Raw genomic sequence first — 14,563 nt, 5'->3', positions numbered from 1 at the left:
ATCTTCACTTATCTCACCATTAAATCTCCACCTTCCTCATTTTGTTTACAAATCTTCCAATAATTGTGAAGGAGTTCGGCTCTACCCAAACTACCAGACATAATCAGGGTCAGGAAGAAACGCATTTCTGCATTTTAGGGTGGTGACATTGAACTGAAACAGTCCATCGCCTAATTGAGACTCTCCTTGAGGGTAGGAACAAAAACTGCTTGTTGAACATCCTTGGAAAGTGTGCTTTTCAGTGAAATTTCCATCTGGGGATAGAAAAAGAGCAGAAAAAGCACATTTGAGACTTCATAGCATGGATATTATAAAGCAATGCAGATGATTTCTTTGTTATTTATGCTGTTTCACCTTGATGTCCTTGTGGCCTTTGTGGAACCATAATGATCTTTGAAAAATCTGATACAAATGCATTTAAATCTGTATAATAAAGTTTATCCAAATAGATCATCTTTCTTTATAAAAAAAAGGAAGGGAGGAGGGAGGAAGGAAGGAAGGAGAGGGGAGAGAGGAAAAATAAAAGAAGAGAAAAAAGGGGGATGGGATGGGAGGGAGAAAGGAAGGAAGGGAGGGAGGGAGGGAGGGAGGGAGGGAGGAGGAAGGAAGGAAGGGTTACAAAGGACGCAATCAGGGTTAATCACATCATGCCAAATGCTTTCAAGAAAAACTGTCTAAATCAGACATGTCAAACACAAGGCCCGGGGGCCAGATCCGGCCCGCGAAGTAGTTTCATGTGGCCCGCGAAGCCATCCTGGAAACAGTGAGGGAACGGCCCCCACTGCCTTGGCCCTGGCCCAGAGACCCTCCTTCTGCCAGAGACCCTCAGATCTGTCCCACTCCTGCCCAGGCCCTCCATAGGCACCCTTGATGCGAACGATGTAGAGGTGTCCACACCCACCCAGTAGGCCATACGCACTCTAGCCACACCCACCCAGTAGGCCATGCCCACCCAGGCCACACCCACCCGGCCCCCTGAGGGCAACCGCAATGCTGATGCGGCCCTCAATGAAATTGAGTTTGACACCCCTGGTCTAAATGGTTAACTAGAAAAGTCAACCATTGTAATAACCTCTTTTTAATCGAATAGATGCTGGTCAGCTGAGAGCATGAGAGACAGGCCAGTGTTTCCTGCATCCTTGTGCATCTTTGCTTTGGTTAACAAACGTGGACGAGGGAAATGATTTGGACAAGCATTTGGGTAAACACCTTGTGTTTGATTTCCATAAAAACTGGCCAAGTCTAAAATCCAAGTAGAAAAAAGAATTAAAGGGGCATGAGGGAGGGAGGGAGGGAGGGAGGGAGGGAGGGAGGAAGGAAGGAAGGAAGGAAGGAAGGAAGGAAGGAAGGAAGGAAGGAAGGAAGGAAGGAAGGAAGGAAGGAAGGAGGGAGGGAGGGAAGGAAGGAAGGGAATATCTACTCACAAGCCACTGTGGTACTAGTGGCGGTAACACACTGATCCTCTTTGCCAACGCACTGCACTTTCTGATTGCCTTCACAGGAATCCACATCTTGGGCATAGCAGCTTTTGCACCTGAACAAATTTTCTTGAAACTCTTCATACTTTTCCACTGGAAGAAGCAAATTTTCCAGTTAACAAAGTTTCGTGATACTACTAGCCCTTTTAACATCTACCGCAGCCTCCTCCAACTTGACATTCTTTTCACATACTTGAGGTCAATTCCCAGATTTCCAGTCAGGCTGGGATCTAGGAACCCAAGGTTCTTGTGGACAATTGATTGATAGAACTCATAGTGTGGGTGGATGAAGATCATGCAAGACAGCTTTCTATGAATAACGCCCGCTCCCCATCCCCTGCCTACGTTGATTGATTTCAGCTCAAACTGGGAGACAAATTCCCAGTATAGAGCTATTCCACTGGTACCAGAAATGTTCTTTACATACTGCATAGCCAGTGCTGTTTGGCACTTAAAGAAACTCATGGGCGCTCCGTCACTGGAGATATTTAAGAAGAGACTAGACATTCACCTGTCTGTGACAGTATAGGTCCTCCTGCTTGAGCAGGGGGCTGGACTAGAAGACCTCCAGGGTCCCTTCCAATTCTATTCTATTCTATTCTGTTCTGTTCTGTTCTGTTCTGTTCTGTTCTGTTCTGTTCTGTTCTGTTCTGTTCCTCCACTCTGTAACCTAGAGCATGTGCAGGGAGGTCAATTATTCCATCAGAGTAGAATCCAGGTGGTTCTTGATTTATGATGGTAATTTAGCCCGGAATTACAATCATACACTGTGCCAGTCATTAAGCATGACTGATTACCAAGTGTCCAAAATGTGATAATGTGACCACAGAGGTGTGTGTGTGTGTGTGTGTGTGTGTGTGTGCTGGCTGTCATAACTTTTAATCTGGGTCATAAGTACTCCTGGGGAGAGCCATAGGAATTTTGAAAGGTTGCTGAGCAATCAGTCATAAGGTGAGGACAAGCTGTAAATTGCTTTTGAGTGGCTGCACTGCTTCCCAGTAGGCTTTTTGACCAACTGTGAGTGCTGGTCATTATCTTTAAAGAGCTTCATAGTGCAACATCATGATTGTAGGACACTTTAAAGAACAAAATCTTTCCATTCAGTTTGGACATCTAGGAAAGTTGAGTTCAGGGTCTCCTGCCCTGGAGATAGGCACTGGGTGCCCCCACTTCATAGACCATTCAACGTTCAGAGGTATCTGGAGTCCAACCTACCATGCACTGAGGATATAGGTTTAATTGGATCATATCTAACCCTGTTTGGCCATCACGGTTAGTTGAATGCTATTGTTTGATGGTTCAGGAATTCTGGGAGTTGAAGTCCACGAGTCATAAAAGAGCCAAGGTTACCTACCCCTGATGTAGATACTTACACAGAAGCGGTTCGGCATTACAGACATCAGTCTGGCAACAGTTAGCTCTTGTCAGTTCAAATCTACCACCTATTACTGTGGTGCTGAAGAAGCCATTGAGACACTGGTCACGTTTTGAGCATTCCTTGATAACTAAATTAATGGGATTCTTGGCTGCAGAATGAAATAAAACAAGAAAGATGGACCTCAGCAGAAAATAAAGACATGCATATCAAACGTGTTCCTTTGGCTATTGTATTTTGGAAGAAATAGCTACATACGCGTGTTTATTTCACTTTATGAAATGTATGTTCTCCTTTTTGTTTAGGAGCTCATAGCACTTCCACTTGTTATTTGTCCCTATACAATCCCCAAGGTTAATTGAACTGGGAAAGTCTGAATGACACAAAACTGTGGACTGAGCTTTCTTGGCTGAGTCTCCCTGCTTCCCACTATCCTAGTTATTGGACCTGCAGAGAATAACTGAGCAAGATCAAGAATTTTGATCTTCTGGGCTTCTAATCCCAAATACTGAATCTTGGTGGCTTTCATGTAAATGTTGACACCTTTTGAAGATTTATTGCCTGGGAAACATTTGTGGAACTGTGGAATCTGGAGCTTCTGCAGAACAGTGAATTTTGCAATGTGACATGGCAATGAAAGCTCCTTCTGTTAAGCTTCCAATTTGTGATGCACATTTAAAAGGGCAAAGTTTAGATTGCTGCATCGTGATGTGTGTTTCATCCTTTGTCCTCTCCTGTCCCCATGTACATGTCAATGCACCTAAGTTTAAACAATTACATCTGACAAATAACACTGGACTTCTCCCACTGTCCCCCACTGAATCCCCAAGAGAAGTCCCCAGTTCAGTTGTGTTTTACACAAACTAAATGCTAAAAAATTTTATTTTACTGTTGCTTGACAGCGAGATGGGCAACATAAGTCAGCAAAGTCGTTGAGACTCTAGAAAAAGTGCAGAGAAGAGCAGCAAAGATTACTGGGGGATGGAGGCTAAAACATATGAGGAACGGTTGCAGAAATTGGGTAAGTTTAGTTTAGTAAAAAGAAGGACTAGGGGTGACATGTTAACAGTGTTCCAGTATTTTAGAGGCTGCCACAAAGAAGAGGGAGTCAACCTATTTTCCAAAGCGCCCGAAGGCAAGACAAGAAGCAAAGGATGGAAACTAACCAAGGAGAGAAGCAACCTAGAACTAAGGAGAAATTTCCTGACAATGAGAACAATCAATCAGTGGAACGACTCGCCTCCAGAAGTTGTGGGTGCTCACTGGAGGTTTTTAAGAAGAGACTAGACAGCCATTTGTCTGAAATGGAATAGGGTTTCCTGCCTGAGCAGGGGGTTGGACTAGATGACCTCCAAGGTTCCTTTTAACTCTGATGTTCTATGTTTTAATAAATAAATACATATTATATAAAAAAAATGAGAAACACATGCAGGTTATTCCTTGATGGTCCAGAAACCAAGTGATGTTCATGCTCAAGAACAAACTCAATTTTCACTTACTTATAGTACTATTAAAAACTACAGTAGAACAAAATTCTTCATCTTCTTTGCATTCCTCCACCTTCACATTTTCTCCTTCACATTCATTTATAGGGGCAACACATATCTGACACTTCAGAGAAGTCACTACAAATAGAAGACACAGTCATGCCAATGATCAGAGTTATCTTTGTATGCTCTGCTATCCTAGGATTTACGTTCAAGACTACTGCTACAATATGGTTTGCTAAGCAGGCCTCCCCAGGTGTTTCTGCTGCTGGGGACCTGTGGAAGGGTGGGAGATGAGGTCAGCTTGTGGAAATGGAAGACAAATTGAGACTAAGGGAGGGATTCACCCTCTCATACCTCTAACATTTTAATATGATTTTCGACCACAATTGGGACTGGAACCTGTGTCGCTAAGTAATATTGTTAAGCAAGTTGTGCCCAATTCTACAACCTTATTGTGGTAGTTAATAACTGCAGTCATTAACTGAATCACATGGCTGTTAAGCAAATCTGCCTTCCCCCATTGATGTTGCTTGTCAAAAGCTGGTCGAGAAAGTTGCAGGTGGTGATCATATGACCCAGGCAAAGGTTACAAACACTTGCCAGACGCAAAGTGCCCAACCTTGGATGCATGATTGTGGGAATACTTAGGACCATGTGTAAATCACTTTTTTCAGTGCTGTTGTAACTTCAGATGGTCATTGAACAAATGGGCACATGTTGAGAACTACCTGTAGTAGAGCAGTTTATCCAAGACTTCCACAACTTGCCTGCCTTCCCTTTCCTGAAGTCTCCTGAAGTTTCTACAGCTCAGTTTTAAGGAAATTAAATTCTTTACCTGTTGATAAGATTGAAGAGAAGAGACAGAAGACAAGAAGTCCGGCAGCCCTCATGTTGGTAGAACTCAACTCAGCCACCTATTGCTCAGCTTTGCAATTGGGGAAACGTTTTTGAAGAATTAGCCGGAGGAGGTGAAAGGGAGGGTCCCAAATGATTGGCTCCCAGAGATAGCAGGCAGGATAGAAGTAAAATTCCACTAGGAAAGATAGTGTACAAAATATACAAAAAATAAACTTTGCTCTGCAATCAAATGGGGATGTGATTCCTTGTTTACTACATGCCTACATCTTACTCCGCTTTTGCTTAGGGGCTTAGTCTCACTTTGAAAGCCGATTTTATACCTTACTATAACTCTCTATATCTGATTTGTATACTTTGCCCCTCTTGACTGTTTCGACTTAATTCCTACATTCGTTTATTTAGATCATTTTGGACCCTTTTCTCATCCTAGAGTTATGTATACTATAAATGTCAGCACTTTGTTATATACATTTCCATTATTTTTAGATTTGTAGAAAATTCAGTGCCCTCCTAAACATACCCAAAGACTACAAATTTGTTGGCGATGTCCATTTTGCTCTATGAGCTCATGGTGACCTAACCCTAATCCTAGTGGAATTTTCCGCCAATGGGATTTTCCCATGTATTTTACCAGGAAACATAGCGCAGGTTAGTAAAGTCAGTGCCCTCCTAACCATACCCAAGCACTATGAATTTGTTGGTGATGTCCATTTTGCTCTATGAGTTCATGGTGACCTAACCCTAACCCCAAGTGGAATTTTCCACCAATGGGATTTTCCCATGTATTTTACCAGGAAACCTAGATAGCGCAGGGTGGAAAAGTCAGTGCCCTCCTAACCATACTGAAGCACTACTAATTTGTTGGCTATGTCCATTTTGCTCTATGAGTTCATGGTGACCTAACCCTAACCCTAAGTGGCATTTTCCGCCAATGGGATTTTCCCGTGTATTTTACCAGGAAACATAGATAGCGCAGGGTAGAAAATTCAGTGCCCTCCTAACCATACCCAAACACACATGTATCAGACTCGATACACATAGACTCTGCATGCACCAGTTTAATGATTTTGCCACCAACCTGCTACACTTGATAGGGTGATTCAAGTCCACATGAACCAATGATCAAATTTGGAAAAGTTACCTTTCAAACTTGGAAAATTGAATGAAAAAAGGTACCGGAACTCTGTTCCAGTGCATCCTATGACAAAAAAGCACTGTATTTATTTGATTTATATAGCCACACATCTAGTATCTGTTCTTACTTTAGTAGGACTGGGCAAGACGTGGTTGAGAAAGGCATGTGAGGAAATCTTTGATGGTCCTGGAAGCCCTCGCAGAAGATAACAAACCAAGCCACCACTCATCAGGGTGGTGCCTCTGCTGAGATGAACAAACATTTCATCTGATTCTTCCTGCTCCCCTCATGTGCCCTGTGATCTCAGCCAGAGAGAGAGAGACTAGATAAATGTGGTGTCAGAGATATTCTCCTACCTAAAAAGAGACACAGAATGACCACTGGGAGGCACAAAATCATAGAGAATGGAAGCAAGTTCCAATTTCCTGTTGGCTTTCCCACTGAATTTTCTTGTGGGAAGTTCACAGTGAGCAGCAGAAATCTTCCTTTCCTTTCCTTTCCTTTCCTTTCCTTTCCTTTCCTTTCCTTTCCTTTCCTTTCCTTTCCTTTCCTTTCCTTTCCTTTCCTTTCCTTTCCTTTCCTTTCCTTTCCTTTCCTTTCCTTTCCTTTCCTTTCCTTCCCTTCCCTTCCCTTCCCTTCCCTTCCCTTCCCTTCCCAGCAGGCAGGTAAATGGGAGTGCTGCTGGGTGTGGGATGTAATGAAAGATTATGCAAGTGGCCAGAAGTTTTGAGGAACATTGAAAATGTATTGTAGCAGGAGGAGGCTGGCAGTGCTTAAGCAGCCACAACTGTCCAAATTTCCCCAAATTTAATTCTCTTGGGAGTCATGGATTAGCCCCATTTTGAAAGTTAGCCCATTGGAGTATATTGGTTTAAAAAACTGCCTTATGATGTATCAATTCATCCAGTTAAAGATTACAGATAAAAGAGAGAGAGTGTGTGTGAGAGAGTGAGTGAATAAGTGAATGAGAAAGAAAGAGAGAGAGAGAGAAAGAGAGGGAGGGAGGGAGGGAGGGAGAGAGAGAGAGAGAGAGAGAGAGAGAGAGAGAGAGAGAGAGAGAGAGAGAGAGAGAGAGAGAGATGTATTATAGAACTAGAATGCCTGGAAGATGTGTGGATGATTGGAGGATTGGATGGATTATTGGATGATTGGATGGAAGGACAGTATAGCTGAACTGAAGTTGAGAATGGGTGGCTTAAGAGGAGGGAATAACCACTTCATCAAAGCTATCTTTGATGAAACCCACCTTAAAAAAATACACAGACACAAACACTTTCATCACCACAATTTATTTTCATTATGATTGAGTAGAAACAGAATGCTTAGAGCAGACATGTCAAACACAAGGCCCGGGGGCCGGATCCGGCCCGCGAAGTGGTTTCATGCGGCCCACGAAGCCATCCTGGAAACAGTGAGGGAATGGCCCCCACTGCATTGGCCCTGGCCCAGAGACCCTCCTCCTGCCAGAGACCCTCAGATCTGTCCCACTCCTGCCCAGGCCCCCATAGGCACCCTTGATGCGAATGATGTAGAGCTGGCCACGCCCACCCAGTAGGCCATATGCACTTTAGCCATGCCCACCCAGTAGGCCACGCCCACCCGGCCCCTCGAGGGCAACCGCAATGCTGATGCGGCCCTCAATGAAATTGAGTTTGACACCCCTGGCTTAGAGGAAACCCATATTCCCCTCAGCTAGTAGCCTAAAACACAACATTTCAATCCTCTAAGTTCTGCTCCTTTGTAGTCTAAATTCATACCAAGTTCTTAAGATTGCTTAACCCCAAACCATTGTTATTCTTACCACTAAAGCTCTAATTTCCTTCCCATTTTTACAAATCCTGAAAGGCAAGGGAAGAAGGTTATATTCTGATTACAGGTCAAAAACAGCCTTATCAAATGAGAGTAGAAGACTGTTGCACTCTCTTGAAAGGGTATTGATTACTGCAAGGCCATTGGCCAGTTTCACCTCTCCTCCAGGGAAGGAACATACATTTGGTGTTGTACATCCTTGGAAATTACCCTCCGCACGAATAGCTCCAACTGTGGAGGAAAAAGAAAGAAGAAGGATCTTTGAGACTTTAGTATGAGGACATTAGGAAAGAAACATAATTTTCCTCTTGACGATACTCTGAGCTTGGCCACAATTTGGGGAATTCTTTGCACTTGGTTGATGATGAAGTGCTTATATCAGTTATGAATAAGAGGACATCACTTCTGTCCTCATGTCAACCCTTGTAGGAGAGCAGAATAAGAAACCCTAGTCATCCATGTCATACCACAGGTAGTCCTCGACTTACGGGCACTATTGAGCCCAAAAGGTATGTTGCTAAGTGAAACATTTGCTCAGCGAGCTTTCCCCCATTTTACATCCTTTTTTGCCACATTTATTAAGTAAATCATGGCGGTTGTTAAGTTAGTAACACGCTTGTTAAGTGCACCCCAACTGACTTTGCTTGTTAGAAGGTCGCAAAAGGGGATCACGTGACCCCGGGGCACTGCAACCATCATAAATACGAGTCAGTTGCCAAGCATCTTAGTTTTGATCACATGACCAAAACAACTAGGCACAAAGATCATTCCCCCCCTTATGCTTCACTCTGCTGAACACCTGATTCCCACAGTACGGTCTTATGTTTAAGGACATTTACTCATGTACTATGGCTGGCTTTATTGCTATTATCCTTCTCGTCTTTTCTACTACCTACTCTTCTTGGTATCTTATGATCCTCTGCTGTTTGTGTGTACACTGAGAGCTTATGCACTGGAGACAAATTCCTTGTGTGTCCAATCACATCTGGCCAATAAAGTATTGTCTCCTCTCCTCTCCTCTCCTCTCCTCTCCTCTCCTCTCCTCTCCTCTCCTATCCTATCCTATCCTATCCTATCCTATCCTATCCTATCCTATCCTATCCTATCCTATTCAAAAGAAGATAGATTCTACTCACATGTGTCCATGGTAAAGTTCAAGTTTATACATTGACTCTCTTGCTCAAGACAGAGAACTGGCTCAGTTGGCTGGGGAGAATCTTCACGTTTTGTGTACGATCCAGGGCAGATCAATCCATTGGTCCTAAGTTCCTTACGGAGTGGCACTGCAGAAACCAACCCAAAATTAGCAAACATTTTCAGGGCCACCATCCCTTATGAAATCCTACGTCCTTTCACATTCCAGTTTCCAGAATTCCCAGCCAGGACAGGATTTGTAATCCAAGTATCTAAAGGTAGAGCTGGACCCAGAGTGAGGATGACGTCTCAGTCCATCTGCTGCACCCATCACAAATGTAACAATAGCAACACCACTTAGGCTTACATTACTGCTTCACGGTGTTTCAGATTCCTCCCTAAAAGGTTTACAGGGTCAGTCTATTATCCCCAACAATCTGGGTTCTCATTTTACCAACTTCAGAAGGATGGAAGGCTGAGTCAACCTTGAGCCGGTGAGAATCGAACTGCCAACCTGCTGGCAGTCGGCAGTCAGCAGGAGTAGCCTGGAGTACTGCATTTTAACCACTGCACCAGCACGGCTCTTGAACATACCCTGATGCATATTCTGAAGCTCCCCTTCAAAATAGATGGCAATTTTTCCTCTTGACCCAATGTAAGCCCTTTTGAGAGGACAGTCAACAGTGCTCACTTCTCCTGATGACAACAGAGCTTGGCATCACCCAATGGCTGATTACTGCCCTAGGTAGCCATTTCTAGTACTAGTAATGGTGTTTAAAGCCCTACATGGCAGGGGTCCGGAGTACCTCAGGGAACACCTGCTGCCAGCATCAACTTCCCTCCGCCCTGTGCGTTCCCACAGAGAGGGCCTCCTCAGGGTGCCACCGGTCAGAGAATGTCGATTGGTGGCCCCCAGGGGGAGATCTTTCTCTGTGGGCGCCCCGGAGCTATGGAACCAGTTACCGGTTGAGCTCCGGACGGCGCCCGATCTTCGCTCCTTTCGCCGCGATCTGAAAACATACCTGTTCGAACAAGCCGGCCTGGCCTGAGGGGGGATTGGTGGGGTATTTTACTATTACAGTATTTTATTGGGGTTTTATTATGTATCAACTGTTTTTATGGGCATGTATTTAATTACCTTTTAATTTTTGTAACTCTGTGTTTTATTCTTGCCCTGTACACCGCCCTGAGTCCTTCGGGAGAAGGGCGGTATAGAAATATTAATAAATTAAAATTAAATTAAATTAAATTTCATCCTGGGTTGCTGGACTGCCATGTTCTCCACTTATACATAGCTGCCATTTTTATTACCTTATGGTTTACATAGCAATGGCTTGCTCCAATAATGAACTTTCCTCAACTCTCACCCCCTGAATGTTTTGCTCCATGGAAACTTTTGAGGCGAGCGCAGGAGTGCTCTTGCTTTGCGCTTAGGCTGGGTGAGTCATGCTCCCTTTACTTTCTCACTCCTTGCCCACAGTACTGCCAAGTTTAATTTTCCCTGCCTTGTCCAAAGATACATTGAATTCAATTACTTACATAGAAGAGGGAGGGCATTGCAACCATCTGACTGGCAACACTGAATGTTTAGTTGAGAATATTTTCCCTGTGCAGAGGTTATACTGTAAAAGCCATCAAGACATTGCTCAGCCTTTGCGCAACTCTTAGCTGTGTAACTGAGTGGAGGACTACCTGTGAAACAGAGATGAAACGTTGGGATTTACAAAAAAAAAAGAAAATAAAATAAAAGAACGGTTTAAAAAGCAATGTGCTTATTGAATTACTTGAGATTCCCTTGCATTAATCAATGTTGGTTGGTTTTCCTTAATAGGAGAAAAAGCACAGAAACAGGCATTTCAAGGCACAAAATTACCTCATGCATAATTCAAGATGGCTTCCTCCATTTATCTCAGGCAGGGAGGGAGAGTTAGTTTTGACTGGTGAACGTCTGGAAACTATTCTGTACAGTTAAATGAACACTGAATCCTTTTCTTTCCCCTAACACCTTCCCCCTAGTATTATGCAGGTACGATAGAGCAAAAAGTAAATAATATTTTTTCTACATAACATTCGTAGTGAACATAACCCAGTGAAATTGGCAGAGTGTGTGGACATTGCTTGAGGCCAATGACTGCAATGCAACTTCAAGAAAACTGAATTATTCCGTGATGCTCGAGATACTAAGTGACGATCATATTGACTGCCACCTAAACTGAAAAAATGTGTCACTCACTCAGAGTATGGCAGAATGTCAAAGAAAGGCAACGTGTTTGGTCTGGTTCACAGTCCACTAATGTCATGTCCTCATTTTTACATTCTCCATTCACGGCAAAACATGTCTGGCATTTTAGAGATGTTACTGCAGAGGAGAGAAGCAACATGGTTACACATCCAGTGAGCCAACCAGGTTATGCAATAGCTATATAAAAACCCTTTGTGGACTTCAAAATTAATAATGTTTTTCTAGGGGTGTATCCCAAACCATTTCTAAAAATGCTTTGAAGGTTAGAAGGTTAGAGATTGAAAAATATGGATACCTGAAATTAGCTCAGCTTTTAGATAGAAAAAATGGCTTTTCATTCAGTTCTTTCGATGAGATTCTCTCCCAGACACTTCCTTTTATTATGGACCGAGAGCAGCCTTCTAAACAAACTGAATGCATGTCAGCTTATTAAGAAGCAACACAGAGTACAAGGCACAAAAGTCAGCTTGGAGGCTTTGGGCCAATGACTCCTTCTTAACCCTAGGAAGGATGTTTCGCAAGTCACCTTCAAAAATACGGCCAAGTAAATGGTGACCTGTTCCTGCAGTCACCAGAAGCGAAGACGGACTCCAAAGACCAAATCTTAGCCTCCTGCCTATCCCTCAGCTATCTGGCTGTTGGTTCACCTCCTCATTCATTGAACGAGAGTCTGCTTTTATAAAACTAAAACGAGCAGAAAGCTAAAGTTGCCTGTCCAGCCATGTGTCCTTATCCACATAAGAAACCTCCCTCTACCAAGTCTCTGGAATCTCAAGGTTGAATAGTAATACTCACCACCTGTCAGTAAGACCGAAGAGATGAGACAGAAGGAGACAACAAGACCAGCAGCCATTGTGTGTGGAGAGAGAGAGTGTGTGTTGCTTTCCTGAAGCCAACTATTGAATGTGTTGAATTTTATAGTTCTTGGAGTGTGGCTCCACTGTGGGATGTTTTGGAGAACTTCCCTCCAGTGGGTGGAATGGAAGACATAAGTGATCATCAACTCCCACACAAAGTAGAGTAATAACAATTTGCACAATGAAATGGGGAAAGGGGCAACGCCAACGGAGAGCCAACAAGTTGGGGTTGTTGGGATCATCCTACTGGATGATCAGTCAGTTCCACAAGAGCTGGTTCCGATCATAAGTAGAGGACTGCAGAGTAAATATCTCCCTTCTCTTTTTATTTTTTATTTCGGAAGGGAGAGTGAGAGGATATGTGCCAACATGTCCAAAGAAGGTCAGTGTTGATGACGGAGGATATCATTTTGTTTTTAATTCATTGAGAAACAGCATAGTCCCATCACTATTACATGGCTATTCACTGGAGGGCCCGGCCAACACAGCTCGTTTGCAGAGCTTTTGATGGAAGAGAACGAAGGAGGTCGCTGTGGGATGTTGGACCTTATTAAAGATGGAGATTTGTATGTGTTAAATTTGTATGGTATTTTTGCATTGGACTAATGGAGTTTTCTGTGAGTCGATAACAGATGAATTCCTAAAGGAAATCAACTGTGACTCTAGAGTAGAGTACAGTAATAACAGTTTGCACAATGAAATGGGGAAAGGGGCAACGCCAACAGAGAGCCAACAAGTTGGTTGAGCCTTTGTTGGGATCATCCAGTAGTTTAGTGGGTTCTCTAGGTGAGGCAAGGATTGATTCCAATGATAAGTAGGGGACTGCAGAGGAAGTCTCTCCCTTCTCTTTTTATTTTTGTTTTATTTCGGAAGGGAGAATAACAGGAAGTTTGCTGTGTGCCAACATGTCCAAAGAGGGTCAGTGTTGATGATGGAGGATATCATTTTGTTTTTAATTCATTGAGAAATAGCATAGTGCCATCACTACTACTTGACTATTCACTGGAGGCCTTGGCACACATAGCTCCTTTGCAGAGCCTTCAGTGGAAGAGAATGAAGAGAGGTTGCTGTAGGATGTTGGACTTTATCAGGGATGCATATTTGTATGTGTTAAATATGTATGGTATTTTTGCAATAGATTAATGGAGTTTTCTGTGAGTCAATAACAGATGAATTCCTAAATCAACCCTGTCTTTGGAAGCTCAGTTACTGAAGCTGAAGCTTGAACACTTTGGCCACCAAATGAGAACTCATTGGAGAAGACCTTAATGTTGTGAAAGACTGAAGGCAAAAGGAGGAGGAGACTGTAGAGGATGAGATAGATACTTGTAGTGAAGATGAGTTTGGGCAGACTCTGGGAGACAATGGAGGATGGGGGACCTGGCATGGCTGTGGTCCATGGGGTCATGAAGAGTCACACATGACTTAGTGATGTGCGGTGGGAGCCGTCCTCCTACAACGGAATAGGCACGGGTCCTTGCAACCGTGTGCTTACATGTCCAGAAAGCTGACAAACACCGAATGGGCTTGGGCAATCTAGGAGTAAAGAAAGCCCTAGTTAAGGCCGCAGAGACGAGTAAAGAACAGGCAGACATGACAAAGAGACCCTTTAAACCCTTCCAGGTGGGGAATTTAGTGTAGCTATCCACTAAATATCTGCGGCTTCAAGTACCCTGTAAAAAATTTGGTCCCAAGTTCCTAGGGCCTTTCAGGGTGATACAAGTTATCAACCCTGTGATGGTGCGGCTCCAGCTGCCCAAGTATCTGGGTAAGATACACCCAGTCTTTCACAGCAGCCTGCTAAAGCCAGCTGGGGTATCACCCCATGGAACAGAGGAGGTGGGTCCAGGACCTATACACGACGGTCACTTCGAGGTACAGGAGATCCTCGACTCTAGGGTGCGGAGGGGGAGGCTGCAATATTTAATATTATGGAAGGGTTATCCCATGACAGAAGCTTCGTGGGTGAAGGAGATGGATGTCCATGCACCCCGCTTAGTTCGGGCATTCCATCGCCAGCATCCAGGGGAGCCAGGTGGGGGAAGGGCAGAACCTTCCGGTCGGGTGGACGATCATTCACGTGTACCCTCTTGTCTTCCAGGTGGAGTCCTGGTAGGGGGAGCCACCTGTCAAGGAACACAGTTAGATGAACTAATTCTACCTTATTGTAAAGCTACATTATGAA

At 43.8% G+C, this 14,563-nt stretch overlaps 1 protein-coding gene across 1 annotated transcript; it reads right to left on the bottom strand.

Moving 5' to 3' along the window:
* Positions 1 to 8,006: 8,006 nt before the first annotated feature.
* On the bottom strand, positions 8,007 to 12,374 carry LOC310644714 (phospholipase A2 inhibitor and Ly6/PLAUR domain-containing protein-like; the record flags this gene model as incomplete). Its single annotated transcript, XM_083370004.1, has 5 exons — positions 8,007 to 8,376; positions 9,282 to 9,428; positions 10,819 to 10,967; positions 11,509 to 11,638; positions 12,317 to 12,374. The coding sequence occupies 5 exons, from the start codon at positions 12,372 to 12,374 to the stop codon at positions 8,207 to 8,209; spliced, it is 654 nt and encodes a 217-aa protein (XP_083226130.1). The 3' UTR covers positions 8,007 to 8,206.
* Between the last annotated feature and the right edge of the window lie 2,189 nt (positions 12,375 to 14,563).

Source organism: Vipera ursinii (assembly GCF_947247035.1).
Source record: "Vipera ursinii genome assembly, chromosome: 9".
Classification (NCBI taxonomy): Eukaryota; Metazoa; Chordata; class Lepidosauria; order Squamata; family Viperidae; genus Vipera; species Vipera ursinii.
The sequence above is the reverse complement of the archived record's forward strand: the minus strand, read 5'-3'. Positions and strand labels throughout refer to the sequence as shown.